The 20,593-nt window shown below is 44.3% G+C and overlaps 1 protein-coding gene across 3 annotated transcripts in view; it reads left to right on the top strand.

The window, feature by feature from the left end:
- The window catches only part of EML1 (EMAP like 1), a 168,739-nt gene that overhangs the window by 37,027 nt on the left and 111,119 nt on the right, over window positions 1–20,593 (top strand). For 2 of the 3 annotated variants that reach the window (XM_045560976.1, XM_045560988.1), the window contains exon 1: window positions 7,455–7,663. The exons of the other annotated variant lie outside the window; for it this stretch is intronic. In XM_045560976.1, coding sequence (XP_045416932.1) covers window positions 7,597–7,663 — 67 coding nt within the window. In that variant the 5' untranslated portion in view covers window positions 7,455–7,596. Of the gene's footprint in view, window positions 1–7,454; window positions 7,664–20,593 lie in introns of those variants that run through there. 3 annotated transcript variants of the gene reach the window in all.

Here is a 20,593-nt window from a genome sequence, read left to right as displayed (position 1 = left end):
GGTATTTGGGAAATTAAAAGCAGAGTGGGTTGATGGGGGCCAAAGACGCATAAGCCAGAACCGGGGGAGCCATGAAGAACCCTGGAAGCCAGTCTGCATGTTTAGGACTCTGCCCTGTGGCTTCTTTTTCTCTAATAAGGAGAATCATCTTAAAACTGAAAGGGATAGAAGAAACATCACCTGGGAGGAATTGTCACGAGCCCAAGAAAGGCGAGAAATGTCAAGAGACTGTTTAGTTACCAGGAATACATTCTCCAGGCCTCGACCAACCACCTCTAATTTCGCCAGATGGGAGTTGCAGAAAACTGCTAAGGGAAAAAAGGTCATAATTTTCTAAAACTCAGAAAAATTTGGATTCTGGAAAATACAGATGACACGTTTGATATTAATATTGGTTCTGAGCAAAAATTTTCACAGATCTTTGAAGAGCTAGCGCATAAACACTTGGAAGGAACGGCGGTTCCTAAGAGCCAAACCAACCTCATTTCCTCATTTCATGGTGCTCCCAGCCCAGAGTTACAGAGTGGTGGAGAAGATCCTTCACAAAATCCTGTGCACGGTGCAAGGAAAATAGGCCGGATGAACAAACAGTTGAGGCGATTTCATTTCTAGTTGGACAAATATATCCAGAGTATTGATAAAGAGATCAATAGAGATGCAGGAGGGGGGGGTGTCCCCAGTGCTCTATACAGGGCTCTGCCCTCTCCCACACTGCTAACGTGTTCATCAATTACAAGGATGAAGATGACATTGAAGGATTCATTATGGCACGTTCACTGCTGACACAATGCCAGATTTAAGAGTTTAAGAGATTTTGGTTGGCTAAAATGATGCATGGAAACCATTAAATTGGCATTTTACAGAGCTAAAGATAAATCCTGTCTTTAGATTAAGAAAAAAAATCAACTAGCTCAGTACAGGATGGAGAAGACCCAACAGCAGTCATTTGAAAAAGACTGATAGGTTTATAATTGACTGGAAGTTTAATATGGGCCAACAGTATCCATCCTGGCTGCTCAAAAAAAAAAAGAAAAAAAATCAATACAAGCTTCAGTTGCATCAATAGAATCATAATATCCAAGTTATTAAAGGGTAATGCCACCCAGATCAGAGTCCTCTGAGTTTATTGTGCGCAGTTCTGGTGGATACTAGGATCTGGTTGGCTGGGATGGGCATCTCTGCAGACAAGGGGTCTAGAAACTATGTCACATGGTAGACAGGGAGGAAATGGAGAATGTTACCCTGGAGAATATGAACACTCTCTTCCAAGCATTTGGAAGTCTATCGTGTAATGCGCAACAGACTTTATCTAGAATGTTCATTCATTCACTCAGCGCTGCCAACTACATTCAACGTCGTGTCAAGCATGATGAGTGTTAGGGGCAAATAATCTCCCAGGAGACAGATGTGCACACAAGTTCCCACAAGGCAAGGCAGACTGACACGGGAATCTGTAAAGGGGTGTTGGGCAGACTCGCTCAGGACGACAGAGGCCGGTCAAGGTCCTGCTGATGGGGCAGCTTCCATGCTGGCAGGAAGGGAAAGGGAGCACTCAGCACTGGGGAGCAGTAAGGCCAAGGTCTGAAGCACCCAAGTGCCTGGCATGTCTGAGAGTCCTCAGGAGGAGCTTGCAGAGAGAGTGGTGGGGCAGGGGTGTGTTGAATGCTGAAGGTGACATTTGTGGCAGGAACGCAGATGGACTCAGAGACCACGCCAAGATCTTTGCACCTAGTACAGTAGGCAACAAAGAATGAAAGGACATCAGTTAACCCCTCTTTGGGCAAGTTAACCCAGGAGTCATGGAGCAGAGCTGGGGAAGCCAGGACACAAGCTACTCTTGCAACATTTCAGAATAGACAGAAGCCCGAACCAGGACAGAGGGAGATGAAACTGACCAGACAAAAGTAGGATCAATGAACGACGCTTCGGTAAGGGATAAAAATAAACAACAATCATTTTAATAATTGGAGATCTTTAACTCTGAGAGAGGCTGAGTGACCATTTGTCAGGGATGTTGTTGAAAGGACAGCTGCATCGGTAGGCGCTCGGAGGTCACGAAGTTTAACACTCCCTTATTGATGCTTAGGAGCAGTGATTACCTCTCATTTCATAAAGTAATGATGTTATCATGAGAAGCTATGTTTTATATTTTAACATCAGTAATGAATGGTGTACTGAATCTGTGGGATAACCAATTCTTGACTTCAAGATTTTGCACTATCTATATTAGTTTGCTGGGGACCCCATAACATGTGCCACAGACGGGGTGGCTGAAACAACAGAAATCTATTGTCTCACAGTTCTGGAGGCTGCAAGTCCAAAATCAAGGTGTCAGCAGTGCTGGTTCCTTCCGAGGGCTCTCTCTGTGGCTTGCAGACGGCCGCCTTCTCCCTCTGTCTTCACTTCATCTCCCTCTGCATGTCTGTGTCCCAGTTTCCCCTTCTTATAAGAACACCAGTCATACTGGATCAAGGCCCACCCCAATAACCTCATTTTAACTTGATTACCTCTGAAAAGACCCACTCTCCAAATAAGGGCACATTCTGAGACACTAGAGGGTTAGGGCCTCAACATATAAATTTGGGGGAGGGACACAATTCAGCCCATAATACTAACCGAAGGTCAAGTTCTCTTGCTCTTAGAATAAAATCAGAAGCGCCTGGCAGGATCTCCAAGGCCCCAGATGAGCAGGCTGCCCCTTCTCCTGTCCAGCCATCCCCTGGGTTCCTCAGAGTCCACGTGGTGGCCCTTTGCTCTGCCCCTGCTGCTCTGGTGGCTTCTTTTCCTCCTCAGTCCAATTCAGACCCACTGGAATAATCCGAAATTCTTCCATCTTTGTTCCACAGAACATACAATTTGTAATTATACTTTTTTTTGGAGACAGGCTCCTGCTCTGTCACCCCGGCTGGAGTGCAGTGGTGTGATCCTAGCTCACTACAGCCTTGCACTCTTGGGCTCAAGGGATCCTTCTGCCTCAGCCTTCCAAATGGCTGGGACTACAGGTGTGCACTACCACACCTGGCTAGGTTTTCTCATTTTGTGTGGAGCTGGTGTCTCGCTATGTTGCCCAGGCTGGTCTGGAACTCCTTGCCTCAAGCAATCCTCCTGCCTCAGCCTCCCAAAGTGCTGGGATTACAGGTGTGAGCCACTGCACCTGGCCTATACATTTATTTGTATGATTATTGTGTGTCCTAACATTTCTTAGACTGTGACTGTGACCTACAGGGAGGAATATGTTTTATACATTGTGACTCAGCACACATAGGTACGTCTCAAGTAAAGGTATTTCAAGTACAAATACTTGTTCTTACCATGTTCAATGCACTCTGATATTTTGCACTCCATTTCATTTTTAAAATTGTAAAATATACATAACAGCCGGATGTGGTGGCAAACGCCTGTAGTCCCAGTCACTTGGGACTGAGGTGGGAGGATCGCTTGAGCCCAGGAGTTCAAGCATGCAGTGAGCTATCATTATGTCACTGTACTCCAGCCTGGGCAACAGAGTGAGACCCTGTCTCTTAAAAAAAAAAAAAAAATATATATATATATACATATATATATATACACACACACACACACACATAAAATTTACCATTTTAACCATTTTTAAGTGTACAGTTCTGAGGCATTAAGGACGTTCACATTGTTCTGCTGGCATCACCACCTTCCATCTCCAGAACTTTTTCACCATCCCAAACTGAAACCCTGTATCCATTAAGCATTAACTTTCCATTCCTCCCTCCCCCCAGCCCCTGGCAACCACCATTGTACTATGAATTTGACTACTCTAGCTACCTCATATAAGTGGAATCGTACAGTATTGGCTTTTTGGGGACTGGCTTCTTTCATTTAGCACAATGTCTTGAGGGTTTGTTCATGTTGTAGCATATGTCAGGACTTTTTTTCTCGTTAAGATGGAATAATATTCCATTACATCGACATTCCACGTTTTGTTTATCCACTCATCCGTCAATGGACACTCGGCTATTCCCACCTTTTGACTATTGTGAATAACGCTGCTCTGAACATAGGTGTACAAATATCTGTTCAAGTCCCTGCTTTTAATTCTTTGGAGTCCCAGAAGTGGAATTTTCTATTTCATTTTTTAAAGTGCTAATTGTGACTCTTTAAATTGACTTCACAGCCACCTGCAGCTTGGGAGGCACTGTGTTCTACGTGCTATCTTCCCAGCCCCAAGCATGGTGCCTGGCACTGTGTAACTATTTTTGGAGTATTGAGTTCAATAATAGATGCGCAAGGCTGCACATTTCTGGGTGATTTTTTTTATTGCTTCTCTATGAATAAAGGATACAGAGCTCTCATTTTCCTTTCTCTTTTTCACACATTGTACAAATGCTGCTATTAATTCCACTGAACACTATGGTTATATTGTCCTAGAGAGTGTACATCATTTAGTACAACGACAACATTTTTTTGGACGCATGCCATAAATTATCTCAAGATGATGTGGAATACCAGTCTGTTAATATGTTTGGGCACAAAATCACACATTATTAATTAAGTTTTCAGAGATTTTTCTTGAACTTTCTCCATAGATCTTTTTTAAAATGCTGTGTAGATTATACTTAATTGACTTAGCATGCATATCCTTATAATTATTCTAAATTTTGCTTTTTTTAGAGTAAGATTTTATCATTGTGGGAAAAACAGAGCTGTTTAATACTCTAGATTAAGAGGGTGATAATGATCTTTATCATATCAAAAGCAAGTGGACTGAGTTCTTAATTGTCTTATTTGTAATTGCTCTAGTGGAAATAATATCTTCTAAGAAAATCTCCAGCTTAAATTCACAGCTTAACTTTTAAACATATTTCTCCTTTCCCACATCTGAATTTTCTTTATTCTCTAACCTGAGTTGTGGCCACCGAACATAACATTAAAAATCAGGAATACTAACAACATTTTTAAAGAAAACCATCTTCTAGTCATTTACCCAGATTATTTCTTTTCAAGTTCAAAAATGCCACACCTCAGTTTTTTGTGCCAACTATCCGAGGTATCCTAAAGTATAAAACTGCAATGTGGATTAGAGAGAGCATGACTGGAATAGAAGGGAGGAGACGGGAAAGGAGAAAACAGAGAAGGGCAAAGATGAAACATGCACCTGGGTGTTAAGCCCCTTCCCCATAGCGCCTGCCTCTTGCCTCAGAGATGCAGAGGACCCACCTGCATCTTTACCTGACCCGCTACCTTTGGCCTCATTTCCTTTCCCTGCCAAAGCCATCAAACAGGCGTGTCATGTACATGTGCTCTCCCTTTGATGTCCAGCAATCCACTGCCTCACCAAGGTGTTCTGGTCACCTGGGAGCCCTCTGCTGCCAGATGCAAGGCCTTTGTCCAGCCTCATTCTCCTGGACCGATTTTGCAGAGAACCCTGTGAAAATGCCCACTTTGAGGCTTTCTGTGCTCTTAGCCTATGGGGACAACCTCCTCTGCTGGTTTTCTGGCCTCTCTGACTGCCCCTTCGGAATCTCCTTCTCTCCCCCTTGTCAAGGCTCTGCCCTAGCCCCTGACAGACTGTCCATTCTTTTCTTTAGAGACTTCATTTACAGCCTCTTTGATGGCAACTCCCAAATCTCAATTCTTTCTCTCCAATTGCTACAGGGTACTTCTAATTGGAGGTTTTGCTGTCCTCACTTGACCTTTCTGTCTCTCTGGCTGTATGGTCCTACAGCAACTTCCCTCTGGGCCCCGTCTCTCTCTTCCCTCAGACTGTCCCTCAGTGGCTCATTTCTGAGCACTGCAAACATCCTGGGCTGCTCCAGCAGCAGGCCCTGGCCCTGCCGCCCAGTTCACACATGAGCTCAGCGCCCTAACACGGCTCTCATCAGCCTGCAGGAACCGCCCCTGTTCTTCCATCTCCTGCAGGGGCTGCTGCAGGCTCCTCTGCTGCCTCTCGCCTCGTCCAGTCTTATGGCCCACTTGTCTGCAGTATGAGCCATCCCTTCATGTCCTGGCCTGTCCACAGGCTCTGCTCCATCCTTCCTCCATGGTCACTAGCATTGTGTTCCCCACTGTCCTTTGTCCACCTGGTCACAGTCAAATCAACAGCACCTGTGGCCCTTCTGCCTCTACCCACAATGTAGCTTACCCGTTAACAATCCTGCTACGACAGGGATAAGGTCTTGAACTTCTTCCTTCTGCCTGCAGCCTGTAACACCAGTCCTCACTAACCCATGTGCTAAATGTGCCACATGTGGCAGGACACAGCCCTGTCCCTGAGCTGACATCTGACGGCTAAGCTGGGCTTCTGGAAAGACGGGCCTCTGAGCTCCGGTGAGCCCTAGTTTTCCTAACTGCAACTTTTTATTCAGTTCTTATTTCACCTACTGTGTTTAACCTGCACAAGTTGGTACCTCCAACTTCAGAGTTTTGCATGTAAGTGAATTATGACTGTCGTGCAACAAGGAGTATAAACGCTGAGCGGGACCAAGCCCGTTCTTGGGTTGGATCACCCAGTTCACATATTCTCTCTTGATTCCGCATTCGTTATTTGCAGCGTCTTCATTTACTTCAGGCCAGTGGTAGTAAAACTACCACTAACCTAGCATTTATATGTGTGAGGTGGAAAAGTTACGAACTGTTTTTGGATTTGTGCATTTCAACTATGTTATTTTGTCCTAACTCTCGGTCTCTTTCTGAGGTGGAATAAATACAGATTTCCTCAGGCTTGCAGCGAGTTAACGAGCCTGTGACAGATCTGTACCCCAGGGCTGAACCTCGGGGGAAAATAAAACAGACTGGCCGTTCTAGCTCAGTGTCCGTCCACACCGCCGCGGGCTTACTTGCCGGCCTGATGTCAGAACGGCCTTTCCCCAGCCCGCGAGCAGAGGTTGGAGCGCGGTTACGAGCCCCGTGCTGATTCTCGCTGGAGGCCGGGCCTTGCTACAGCGGAAAAACGTGTGGAAAGCGGGGCGCTGCTCTGAGGTGGGAACAGCTGGGATGGGCTGGCACATTGTCCATGTTTGGTCCTGCAGCTTCCCGCAGGCGCGGGGACGGCGCGGCGGGGGTGGGTGGGCTTCGGTGTCCCCCGGTGTCTTGGGCCCCTCGCCCGCTCGCTCCCGGCCTCGCCCTTTGTCCTCGCGCCCACACCGCGCGGCGCCCTCCGGAGGGACGCCCGCCGCCCCCACAACCTCCCGCACCCCGCGGCCGCGCGAGGAGGCGGGGCCCGGCCGAGGGGACTGAGGGCGGGCGGCCGAGCTGCCTTGCAGCATCCCAGGCCGGCCGGGCCCTCCCCGCCGGGAAAAGGCCGCCCCGCGCCGCGCGGGCGCCTGGAGGGCAGGCCCGGCCCCCGCCCCGCGGTCCGCGCCGTCCCCGCCCCGCCACGTCCCCCCTCCCCGGTCCGGCCCCCGCGCCGCCGAGGCCGCCCCCTCGCGGGCAGAGCGGGCGCTGGGCTCTCGGGCGGCGGCGGCGGCGGGCCCGGGGTTGCCATGGTAACCGGCAGCAGCCGCAGCCACAGCAGGGCCGGCCCCAGCGCCAGCGCCGGCCGCGGCTCGGGCTCCGGCTCAGTGTGTGGGTGAGCGGCGGCGGCGCAGCCGGGCCGGGGAGCGGGCGCGGCCCGGCGGCCTCAGCATGGAGGACGGCTTCTCGAGCTACAGCAGCCTGTACGACACGTCCTCGCTGCTCCAGTTCTGCAACGGTGAGGGGCGGCGGCGCCTGAGGGCCGCGGGCGGCGGCGGGCGGCGGCGGGGACCTAGCCGAGGGGCCGAGGCCCGGCGGCCGCGGGCGAGGCCGCGCAAAGTTGCTTCCGAGGGGCGCGCGGTTCCCGCCGCCGCGGGCGCATTGTGCTCGGGCCGCGGGCCCGCGGGGCCGCGCCTCGCCCAGGCCGCCGGGCGCTCCCCGCCGCCGCCCCGGGCTCCCGGCCAGTGGGCGCGCGGACCCCGCCGGCCGCCAGACCCGCGCGAGCGCACCCGGCGGGGGGCGCGTGGGGAGCGGGGCCGGTGGGGAGGCCCGGGCAGCCTCCGCGTGCAGGGGAACGTGTTGCTGCTTTGCTTCCAAACTCGCATCTCTTTGGAAATTACTGGGTGAAGAACTCGGAAGACAAATCACTTAATAACAAAACCCTCCTACGAGGATGCACGCAGTGTAGGTTGGGGATGGACCCCAGAATCCATTCAGGTCTACTTTAATTAAATCATCACAGTTTCATGCAATCTAGAGCGTTTTAGATGGAAAGCCAAAGTGGATCTGGCTTAAAAGTGTTGTTTTGTTTATGGGATAATGGGCTCCGTTTTCTTTTTTTGCAGTTTTTACAGGAAGGAAACATATAATATCCACCAGTGTGGCATCTTTTAAATAATATAAAATCCTACATGCTTGAAAGATTTTACTCTCCCTAGCAGGGTTGAAAAAGATTTCACAGCACACTGCATATTTTATCAGAACATGATGTGTGATAATTCATGCACAAAAGTTAACCACACATTTTTTTACATGTTAGATTTATGGCTTCATCAGAGGACCCTAAAAGTTTGTTAAAGGAAAAAATGCATTTTATAGAATTTACTTAAATGCAGTCGGAGTAATTTTGAATTCTATATCCCTTGACAACCGGAGCAATTTATTTTGTGATTGTAATTGTGATTTAGGGGAACTTTTCTAGTTATTCGACACCTGTTTGTAAATAGGAGTTATCGATGCAGCAATAAAGAGTAGTGATGTGTAGATTCATCCTGTATAGTGATATTTTTCTCTGGTGAAATTTGTCATCTTTTTCATGGCAGATTGTATACTCTGATAGTTTTTGCAGCTTATAATTTTCATGTGAACCACTTGTGGGCCTTCATGAACCGTAATGCCCTCTTCAGTGGGATAAAAGAAAGTTTTTACTCTACATTTAACACTGATTTCCAAGAGCAGAACACCTGTGTTTTTGAGCCTCAGAAGGTGCTGAATGCAGGTAGAATGTATTTGGTACTCTGGTAGCCATTGTAATACTTTAAAGAGTCATGGGAATGGTTTTGCTCTCCAATGGGTTGAATAGATTCCTTAATTAATTTTTTGAATAGGTTCCATAATTGACTTACTTATAAGCAATCACATTTGAATTAATATTTTTGATCTAAAAGGAAGGTACAGTTTTCTATATGTTTATGGTAGAATTCTTTGTATGTTAATTGGAAAGGCATGTGGCTAAAATTATGTTAAATGACTTCCAGGCATAAAGTCTTTTAAAAATTAATCTGTGGACATATCATTGACAGCTTGATTTAGGACATGAAAATGAGCCTAGATATTTTTATTTGACCAGTTGTTTGTGGGCCTGGTCATACTGTTCCTAAATAGCAGTTTAATCATGAAGTTGACCTACACATCTATTCATAAATGTTTTGGTTTTCTGCCTTTTCCTGTTAATTGCCAGGATAAAGATATCTAGAAGAAAGTAAAAACCAGCTCTTAAATATTGTAGAGGTAACAGTTTAAAGAAAACCCACTTTAAAATCAAACAACAAGATCCTTCAAAACACAATCAAATCATAACTGTTGAATTACTTTTCTCCAAAAGTTCTTAGCTCAGTATTTTTTAGGTTGCTTTATGAATGATGTTTAAAGCAAGAGTAGCCTATAGGGCAGAAATGAATGTTAACTGGTGATGTGTTAGGCAACAGATGTTTTGATGTGAAATGATTCATTTTAAGAGGCTTCCATTAAGTGAAAATATAAATGAATACAATTCAGTTAATTACTATGATGATTCAATTAAAGCGGGGGAATCACAGAAACACCATTCACCAAGAACTAGATTAAACATTTGGATATTTCATTAGCTACATTGAAATTTTTTTTTCTTTTTTAATGAGAGATTTACATTTCAATGGCAAGACTACAACAGCATAATATATGAACTCATACAGCTTTATATTTTGAGTACACCGCATACTTTTAATAATGACAGGAACTAAAAAAAAGTCATATTTAATTAGCTTCAGAAAATACAATCCATACTTATTATTTGGATGACTGTCATAGTTAACATCCTTCTGGTGAGATAAGATAGAAGATAATGTATAAATGAGAAGGGAGAAAGAGAAAACTGTGTTCTAATGAATTAAATTTCTGTCCTCCCTTATACTTTTTTCCTTGTTATCTCTCCTCTTAGTTTGTAATGGATGCTAAATGTAAAACTGGCAGTGTGTGGCCTCCTGAAAAGGCTGTCCATTCTCATCTTTTAGGAACTGGCTCTCCTATTTAAGTTGAAAATGTGTGCATTATTTTTTCTTCGAAGTATTTAAAATTGGTAAAGTGAGCTAGAAATCACAAACTTCTTTGAATGCTAAAAGAAAAACTATAATAGTTTGAAAAGTGGACAATAGCTATCCTTTATAAGCCTATTTATGATTTGGGAAATACTCCATATTTTCTTTGAAGCCTCCCTGTGAGGTAGGTAGTATTACATTCATTCTCCCTTAACATACGAGGAAACTGAGGCTCAAAGGGAGTTGGAGACCTTATAAGGCCACACAACTAGTAAGGGCTTGGATACAAGTCTGAAACTTTTTTTGTGTTAATGGTAGAGTTTATTGCGATATTCACGTACCATAAAAATTTGCCCTTTTCAAGCATATCATTAAGTGTTTTTATTCTGTTCACAGAATTGTGCGTGTATTACCACTATCTAATTTTAGAACATTTTCATCACTCCCTGCTCCCCCATCGCCCTAGTCCCTGGTAACCACTAATCTATTTTCTGTCTCTATGGATTCTGGACATTTCATATAAATGGAATCATACAATATTTGGTCTTTTGTCCCTGACTTCTTTCACTTAGCATAATGTTTTAAAGTTCATCCATGTTGTAGCATGTGTCAGTTTGCCATTCCTTTTTATGGCCAAATAATATTCCATTGTATGGATATACCATACTTTATCCATTCACCATTTGATGGGATATTTGGGTTATTTCCACTTTTTGACTATCATGGATAATGTTACTATGAACATTCGTCTACGCATTTTTGTGCAGACTTATGCTTTCATTTCGTTTGAGTAGATACCTAGGAGTAGAATTGCTGGGTCATATGGTAACTCTGGATCTAACATTTTGAGGAACCAACCTGAATTTCTTGAAGTCTAAATATCAAGCTCTTTTTATTATACTTTACTGATAAAAGAATAAGAAATTAAGGAAACGGATGAAAGAGGGAAAGAAATAGGAGCTCTGTCCTTTGTGTGAGTCCTTTACAGCATTGGTCCCTAAGCTATGGTGAGTTGTATAATTATTTCATTATACGTTATAATGTAATAATAATAGAAATAAAGTGCACAGTAAGTGTACTGTGTTTGAATTATTCTGAAGCCACTCCCCTGCCCCAGTCCGTGGAAAAATTGTCTTCCATGAAAACGATCCATCATGCCAAATAGGTTGGGACCACTGCTTTAGGTACTTTCGTCAATCACAGCTCACCAAAATGAGTGCACGTCCTTGCTCAGTTGTTGTAGGTTGTAAGAATCTCAGTGTTTGAATGGACTTGCCAGGTAATCTCATCTCGTGGTTTACTTTCTTAAGCCTCTGAGCTCTTTCTCCAGAGTAAAGCTTACCCAAGAACTCCAGTGTAAAGCAGATAAATGTGGAGCTGCCCTCGCCGAAGTGGGGAGGGCAGGTCTCTGGCCCTGCTCTCCTGCCCTACCCCTCCAGGGCTTGAAATCTCTGCCGTGTTGGGGAGCTGGACAGGTTATTCAACCTGTGCTTGAGCAGTTCCTTGGAAACTCACCACCTCCCCATGCGATCCATTCCTTGTCTAGACAGTTCAGATTGTCAATTCCTATAAGCAGTCAAAATTTAGCCTAAGTGCTGCCCTTGGGTCCATAGAGAATAGGTTTGATCTCTTTTCCATATAGTAGGTCATCACATGTTCGAAGACAATCATGATAGCTCTTTTCTCAAGTCTTCTTCTCGCTAAATATTACCATTAAAAAAATTCCTCATAAGATACAATTTTAGACCCTTCATCATCCTGGTTTGCTGCATCTATACCTGTTTCCTTTTGTCTATATTCCTTTTAAAATTTGATACAACTGAATGTGATATTCCAGACATGGTTTTTAAACAGAGTGGATGACAGCAGGTTACATCACCCCACTTATTCTAAAATCTATATTTCTAATAATGTAGCCTAAAACATATTAGCTCCTTTGCTTGTCACATCACATTTCTGATTTTCATCTAAAATTCTTGCCTGTTTTACATGTATCATGACTAAGTCCTTTCTTTTCTTACTTTTAATTATCTTTTTTTTTTGAGGGTGAGTTTCCTCCAACAGGCAGAGCCCCATCAGATTACAACACAATTATAATCTGTGTTGTAACACTATAAATAATCTCAGCATTCTATAAAATATTTTGGCATTATAATAACATGGAAGTTGATCATGGCCTTAAAGGGTTGTGATTCTGGCTAATAGCCTTTTCTCCTTCTTGCCTCAGAAGATGTCATGAGAGAACTTAGAAAATTCCCTCTCGAGCCTGTACAGAGTATGTCCACCATTCCCCAGACGTAGCCAGGCTTCTTCTCCTGCAGGTGCTGCTTGTTAGTGACTACCGGAAGGGCAAGTCCAGGTGACCTGCCCAGTCCCCTTTTGAAATCACTTTAATAATCTTATGAGCTACTGCAGTTTTTTCTAGTTCTGAAATGGAACATTGTTTTCACTTCTAAGCATTTGAATCTGGGACTTAAGAATAATTTATTTGGTAATCTTAAACATCTTTTGACATCTGTAATACTCATGGCTTTCTCTTAACTAAGATTGTGCTGGAATTTTCAAGTTGGCAAATAGTTGGGTTTAAAACAGGACCAAGGAACTCCTGTGAGGAAATTATCTGAAATCAACACTATGAAGTATTTTCAAAATTCTTTTGCATTTTCATGTGGTGACAGAGGACTGACTTAGGCATTCTGTGACAGCGAAATCAAAAGAAAATGCTTTCATGGAAAAGTGCAGGGCAGTGCCCACGCTAATCGAGAATTTCTAATTGGTACACTTGGTACTCCACCCAGCAAGGAATTCATTTTATAGCCAAACCACAACCATTTATGACATTATAAACAAACCCACACATTTTAATAGAAAATTCACAAAACTGTTTAAAAGTAACCATTAATTGGTTGTAGTTAATTTCTGAGATAGTGAAAACCTTTTCATATATTCTCTTGAACAATAAACATTTTAGGTGGGTGGAGGTTGGATAAGAAAAGAGAAATAACATCTTTGTTTCTAGTGTTACAGCCTGTTCATGCTATAAAACTAGTAGCATGAAAACCTTAATGGAGGATAACACTGAAAATTAAACATTAAGGCATTGCTCTCACTAGTAATACAATCTCATCAAGGACTGAAAATTGGTGGCATTTTGTACTACTTATAAAAATCTCTTTCAGGAAAAATTCTTTAAAATCCTAGCTTATTAATAAAGGGTTTCTAGTATTAACAAAATGTTTTAAATACCTTCAGAAACATTGGTAATTAAAAAGAAAAAATGTTATAAATTCCAAATGCTAATAATTATTATTGATACAGCTCCTCCCCCCAAAGCTTCATGTTTTTCTTACTAGATGTTTGACACATATATTTAATTTCTGCTGAAGGCAGCACGTTTATTGGAACGCAGTCCAGGACTGGGGTGTTCTTAAGTGTTGGCAGGAGCAAATGCACATCCTTTTTGGTTTACTTTAAAGAAATATCTCTTTAGAAGAGTTTTTCTTTCTTTAAAGTACTTATTTTTTAATTACCAGTTAGGTAGACACAGTTCCATTTTTGTTTACTCTAAAGCTCTTCCTTTACTGGAAAATACTGTTGGTGTGGAAAACCACGTTTTTGCAGGGTACTTAGTTGTGTCTTAAATTGTGGTGGTTTATTTATTCCAGTTTTCTGGAAAACACTTAAAACTCTCTGTCTTTAATAAACTACCCTAACTGTGTCGGGGCAAATTTGACCTGTGGACTTGCATGTTGCCCAAGGGCAGGAATCCAGGCCCAGGGCCTGCCCAAGGTGGGGGGTCTAGCAGAAGACCTTCGCACCTGCCCAGGCGCTACTGTCAGAGGGAGGGAGAACCTGAGGGGACCGGCCTTCAGCGGGTAATGGCCAGGTAGTGTCCTTTGCTCTGCACTCCCTCTGTAGGGGAGGGGACAGCACCTTCCTGAACTGCAGATTATTCTCGCAAATAACCTTTCCAGGATGATGGGCAGCCCACAGTGACAGATAACGAGGATAGAAATGGTTAGGCAAGTATTCATGGAGGCACCTTTAGGTCCATTTGGCAACTTGAGCTGATTTCTAGTGAATACCCATGAGTGCATAGGACAATTAAAAATGTCAAAAACATGGTCTCCCCTAGAAACATGAGATTTTCCTAGTAATCATTTTAGACTCTCCCGCCAGCCCATATCTCAATTGGCCCAGTGGTTTCTGCTCCCCAAATATGTCATCACCCCTCCCTTCTGCTCTAACTCGGACCCTCATCAGTTCTCATCTGGGTTCGGTTTTGTTTGACAGCAGCTCTGCCCCTTCTATCCATTCCCTTGTATATTAAGTACTTGAGTAGTCATGGGGTTCGTTATTCCATTGTTCTAAGGGTTCCAGTGAAACACGAGGATGACATGGTCCTGGTCTTTAGGAAGCCTACTTTGCTCCTTGGGAGCCAGATATCCAACGTTATTTTCACACTTACTTCATGACAGCAGCGATGGGTTATACTGGGAAGTCTAAGGAACAACGGCAGGATGTTGCAGGCTTCGGACTGGGGGTGTGTATCAGGGCGGCTTCCTAAGGAAGGCGTCCACGTGTCTTTCTAGTTCACTCACCAGAGGTGGGCCATCCAGGCCAGGGAAGCTTCTAGAAGCTCTAGGTGGGAAAGAACCTTTTGGGAACTGAAAGAAGGTCGCATGTGGTGAAAGAGAAAGGAGTAGAGTGGCTTGCAGTGGGACTGGGAGCATGGTTTGGGGCCGTGTTAAGGAGTATGGTCTTGTTCCTGGGAGCAGGGAGAATGTAGGGAAGAAGTTTGAGGCAAGGGAGTGACTTGATCAGATTTTTTGTTTTAAAAGATCATGCTCCCTCCAGTGGGGAGGGCTGGTTGGAAGCGCGGTGGAGGGTACAGATGGGCAGGGAGGAAGACGAAAGCTGTGGCAGTGACCCTGGGGAGAGGCGAGGGTAGTTTGCATGGATGGGGTGAGAGCCAGGCACGAGAGCTACTTCGGGGTAACATCCCCTAGACTTGGGCTAGGAGTTGGGAGACGGGGGCATTGAGGCTGACGCCCAGGCGTTTGGCTCCTCTAGCTAAGTGAGAGCTGTGCACAGAGATGGCAGGACAGGTGAGGCGCTGCGGGGGATGATGGGCTTAGTGTGGGCTTGCAGGGTGGGAAAGTCCTGTGGGACCGACACGCTGAGGTGCTGAGCAGGCTGTCGCTAAAGGGTCTGGAGCCTGGGAGGCGTCTGGACTGGAGATAAAACATTCGAGAGCCGTCAGGAGGCAGGTAGTAATTGGATCCGTGGGCACAGATGAGCTCGGCTAAGAAGTGAGACGTTTAGGATACTCCTTCTGAGAGCTCTGGTCATAGCAGCTTCCCATGGAGAGCCTTCAGCACCCCTCCCTCCGCCATTGACACCCAAGGCCCTTTCGAGAGTGGCTCTGCCTGGCACCCCCGGCTCCCTCAGGCTTGCCCACCTGTCACCACGCCCAGTTGCCTTCTTCAGTGGCCGTGCAGTATTTAGTATAAACCTCTGTCACTGTGATTATCCCAGAGGCCTGTCCCAGGTTTATTTTCAGATCTCCCGTTAGGTCTAAGCTCCTTCTGGGCAGTTTCCCGGCAATCATCTTTGTGTCTTCTGCGCTTGGCAGCACCTGGTACGTGATGGGTTTCCCGGTGAATGCTGGTTGAATCAGTTCAGGGACTGTCACCATATTTACCTCATAGAACCTCCCCAAACACACACAGACCAGGTGCAATGTGCACGTGTAACAACTGTGTGCTAAATAGTGGTGAAAGAGGAAGAGCATTGACACCACTTCCCTGTGTGCTTGAGATAAAGCGCACGTATTTATATAGTGTATATCACATGCGTATTAAGTACATGGATATCTGCATATCTGCATGTGTGTGTACACACACACACACACACACACGTGGCATTTAACTTTCCTCCTGGGCAAAGACTGGGCAGACTTAAGCATTCAGAAGAGGAGGACTTCCAGATGAGGGACCCTTATTGACACAACCTACAAACACATGAACACAGGACGACGGGTTGGCCTAGGACAGAGTCACACCTCCTCTGCACGCTCACCAGAGTGCCTCTAGCTAGACACTGTTTCTCTTGAATCAATAAGTAGAAACATTTGTGAAAAGCATTTGGTGGTTTAACAGGCTTAAAACAAATTGCTTTCAGCCAAAGTAATTGACACAATGAAGTAGTTCTTGGCAAAACCAGCATTGAACAGTAAAAAGGATTTGACTTAAATCGCCCCCAAAAAGTTATGTAACAGGAATTTTACCATTCTTAGAAAAATATGTTTCAGTTGAGAAAGAGTTGAATGGAGTCAGGACTCTTAGTAGCGTTACTGCATGGTTTAGCCCAAATTGTAGTCATCATAAGCAATTGAAAATCCTTAGGGATGGGGTTTAGTGATGACGCTTTATCTATTGCCGAGTCACTCACTGTGCTGCCCATCCCGTGTGTAAAACGTGGCAGCTACTCCCCAGGGGTCGTATGGAGATATAATAAAGATAATGATCTGTTAGCATGACTTCACCGAGTGACTCTGTAAGAAAGTAATTAAGCAGGATTGCCCACACTCTGCTGCTCTCAAAGACTAAAGTCTGGCTTGGTGTGTCATTTTTTTGCCTTCCTTGAAAATGGCCCTTTATCGAGTTGATATAATTTAATTATATAAAAATATGTGTTCAAATTGCATTTTACATTTAATCATATCTTAATGCCACAGAGTTATTATTTCCCAACCAGAGCTTGTGGTATTTAAAGGTAGGGTCCATGTCTCATTCATCTCTATCCCCCAGTGCCAGACTTTATACACGTATACACACACACACACACACGCACACATATATGAAGTAGTGTGTGTATAGACATAGTAGGGGGAGGATAGAGGAACACTGACGTTACAGAGTGCTCTGGTGTTGGTCTGAGCACTTTCTGTGTATTCTTTCATTCACTCCTCACCACAGCCCGTTAAGGTGGGTACTGTCATTGTCTCCATTTTGACTGATGAGGAAATAGAGGTCCAAAAGTTTGAGTAACTCACTCAGCGTCCCTTGGCGAGTACGTTTCAGAGCTAGGATTTGAACCCAAGCATTCTGGCTTCAGCGTCTGCAGCATACTAAATACTCAGTTATGTTTGATGAGTGAGTGATGGATCAAAAGATGGGAATGATTGTAGACAAGAAAGGGGGTTAGATCGTGTTAGCCTGCCCGTTGCCTCTAGGAGAGGCCACACACAAATGACTAGTTCAGATCTGAAGGCCTTTCACCTGAATTATCGTAGGGGTCTCTGGACAGGTTTCCTTGTCTTCTGTTTTCCTTCAGGATTCACCACTTTTTCCAACAGAAGCCTCATTTATCTTTGCATTGCCCCGCATCCCACAGAAATTCCCTGCCACTCTTGGGACATAGCGCTGGCTCTGTGAACTGCCTCCCACTTACTTTCCCAACCCATGGCAGCCTGTCCTGGCAGGCGCCCTTGGGTCCAGCCACCCTGGACTTCTGGTAGTTTCTGGAGGTGCCAGGCTGTTTTACCTGCATTCGCACATACTGTGCCCCCTGCCCTCCCTTCCCACTCCTGCTGCACTCAGCCAGCCCCTTGTGCTTCAGAACCCGTGCATGTGCTGCAGGAAGCCTTCCTAGCTTCCTGGCATGTAGTTCTTCAGGCACAGTTCACTTGGTGCCCCGAAGCCTTGCACTGTGTGTCTGACGGCACCGTGACCTGACTTTCCATCCAGAGCAGGAGCTCCTAGAAGACAGCATTCTGGCTCATTCGACTCGGTGACCCTCAGTGCCTGCTTGTTCAACAAGAGGGAGTCATTTCAGAGTAGAAATGTTAAATGGTAATTTCAGTCTAGTAATTGCCTACTTAGAAAGTTTTGGCAGTCTCTGTTAGAAGCCCCTCCAAATGCTGTCACCTAGGGCTAATGAAACTTCAGTCTTTCTGTTAACAGTTCTAGTTCTTTCAGTTTTTCTTCAGCAACTTTATTTATTTATTCTCTTGCTTTTCTCAGAACCCTCCTTTTTTTAAAAAAAGTAATATCGTAAAATACATACAAAATTTACCATCTTAACCATTTTCAAGTGTACAATTCAGTGGCATTAAGTACATTCCTGTCGTTGTGCTACCATCACCACCAGCCATCCACAGAACTCTTCTTATCATCCCAAGCTGAAACTCTGTCCCCACTAAACACCAACCCCCTGTTATCCCACCCCAACCTCTGGCACCCACCATTTTACTTCTAGCTCTATGAATTTCACCACTTTAGATATCTCATGTAAGTGGAGTCACACAATATTTGTCTTTTTGGGACTGGCTTATTTCACTTTCAGAATCCTTTTTAAAAACAATAGTTTCATGACGTTACAGAATCCCAAACTGAATGTCTAACTAAAAGATTTCAAGCCTGGTGCAAATAGTGGGATAATTACCTGTACATTTGAGGTTGTCAGAACTCCTGTGATGTGTCACCAGATTACACCCACATGCATTACAAGCAACTCTGCTATACTGTGTAAAGTTTTAAGTATCTTATCTCTGGAATCTCTGTAATAAAAAGTATATTCCTTCCCCAGGCCACAGCCAGTACCAGGCCGTGCTGCACTCCAGCAGGGAAGTGCAGAGTACTGGATGGGACTCAGATTCTGAGCTGCCCTTTACGCCCACCTACAGCAACAGTGGCTGCTCTGATGCACAAAGAATGGTGACAAGTGTCTAAGCTCTTTTTGGAATGGGAGAGGTGGAAAAAATTTTAGGGCGGTTTAGAAAAATGATGAGGGGCATATGTTTGCTGAAGAAATTTCATGACATATGCCTTCTGATCACCAGTAACATGCATTCTCTCTCAACTAGCTAAGAATCCGAGAAGGGAAACAGCAGATGTAGGACCCAGGATCTAGGAAGGATCTGGACTGGAGTCTTGGAATATCTCTGAGTTTTTATTTTTTATTTTTTTAAGATTGCTTTTGTACATTTGGCACAGTTCACTGACATGAACGTCTGATTGGAGCATCTCATTCGCAGGACCGTTTAAAAAGGCAAGCAGGCATCGGCTGCACATGTCCAAGTGAATAATTAACTCCTGAGAATTAGCACAAAAGATTTTGTGCATTTCTTCCAACATCCTCTGTAACCTATCACTAAATCACTTTCCCAGAGCTGTGGAGACAGGCAGATCTGGGTTCCAGTCTTGGTTCTTCTTTTTAATGAAATGATTGTATGAACTTGGATAAATTGCTTATTCTTCTCTGGCCTCAGTTTCCTTAGCTCTAATATAGGGATATGGTCTCTAAAATAAAATAAAATAAAATAAAACATATTATCAAGAAAGGCAAAGAGAGAGCTTGCGAATCCTGAATAGCTTTTCAGTATTACCAAAAAAACATTTCTTCATTGTTTATGGTAATAAAATAACACACATTCATAGGTAGCAAAACCTCCTGTTTATTATAGGGTGGAGTCAGAGTGTATGAATTTTCAGTGTTCATGGATCATATGTGTTTGTGTACATACTGGGGAAAAACAAATATATTGTTTAATTTTGTTTATTTTCCTATTTTTGTTCAATGAAGTCTTTAAATGCAGGCCAATCACAGTGTATGTTCAACCCAAAAAACAGTAATAATCTGTTCCAGCATTGGAGGGATTTACTGAGAGAGGTACAGTTTACACAAAACCATATAGTAATTTTCTCCACTGTGGACTATTTAAGGAATTTTTCAAGAGTAATTTCTGTCTTTCTTTTCTCTTTTTTTGCTCTGTTGCTCAGGCTGGAGTGCAGTGGCACAATCATAGCTCACTGCAGCCTCGAACTCCTGGGCTCAAGTGATCTTCCTGCCTCAGCCTCCCTGGTAGCTAGGACTACAGGTGCACACTGCCACACCTGGCTAATTTTTAAATTTTTTTTAGATATGGGGTCTCACTATGTTGCCCAGGCTGGTCTGAAGCTCCTGGCCTCAAACAGTCTTCCCACCTTGGCCTCCCAGAGTGCTGGGATTACAGGCATGAGCCACTGCCCCCAGCCTCAAGAGTAATTTTGACACACTCTATTTTCATTGAATTCAGTGACTTTAAGGCATAACCTCAATATAAAACAATCTCCTTTCTAGTATTTTATAGTTTTTAAAGTACCTTCAGATCTGTTTGTTACATAATTCTCACAACCAAACTCTAAGGTAAGCAAAATACTGTTTTATCACATTCATCTTACAGCTGATCAAACAGGCCAATGGCTGTTAACATCCATCCACCCAGTAAGTGACTGATCTCAAACCTAGGTCCCAGACAGAAACCTCCAGGGATCTTTGAGCTACACCAGGTTCCCTTCTATTTATTGTCTTCATGTTAGCATCTGTGT

Source organism: Lemur catta, chromosome 1 (genome assembly GCF_020740605.2).
Source record: "Lemur catta isolate mLemCat1 chromosome 1, mLemCat1.pri, whole genome shotgun sequence".
Classification (NCBI taxonomy): Eukaryota; Metazoa; Chordata; class Mammalia; order Primates; family Lemuridae; genus Lemur; species Lemur catta.
The sequence above is the reverse complement of the archived record's forward strand: the minus strand, read 5'-3'. Positions and strand labels throughout refer to the sequence as shown.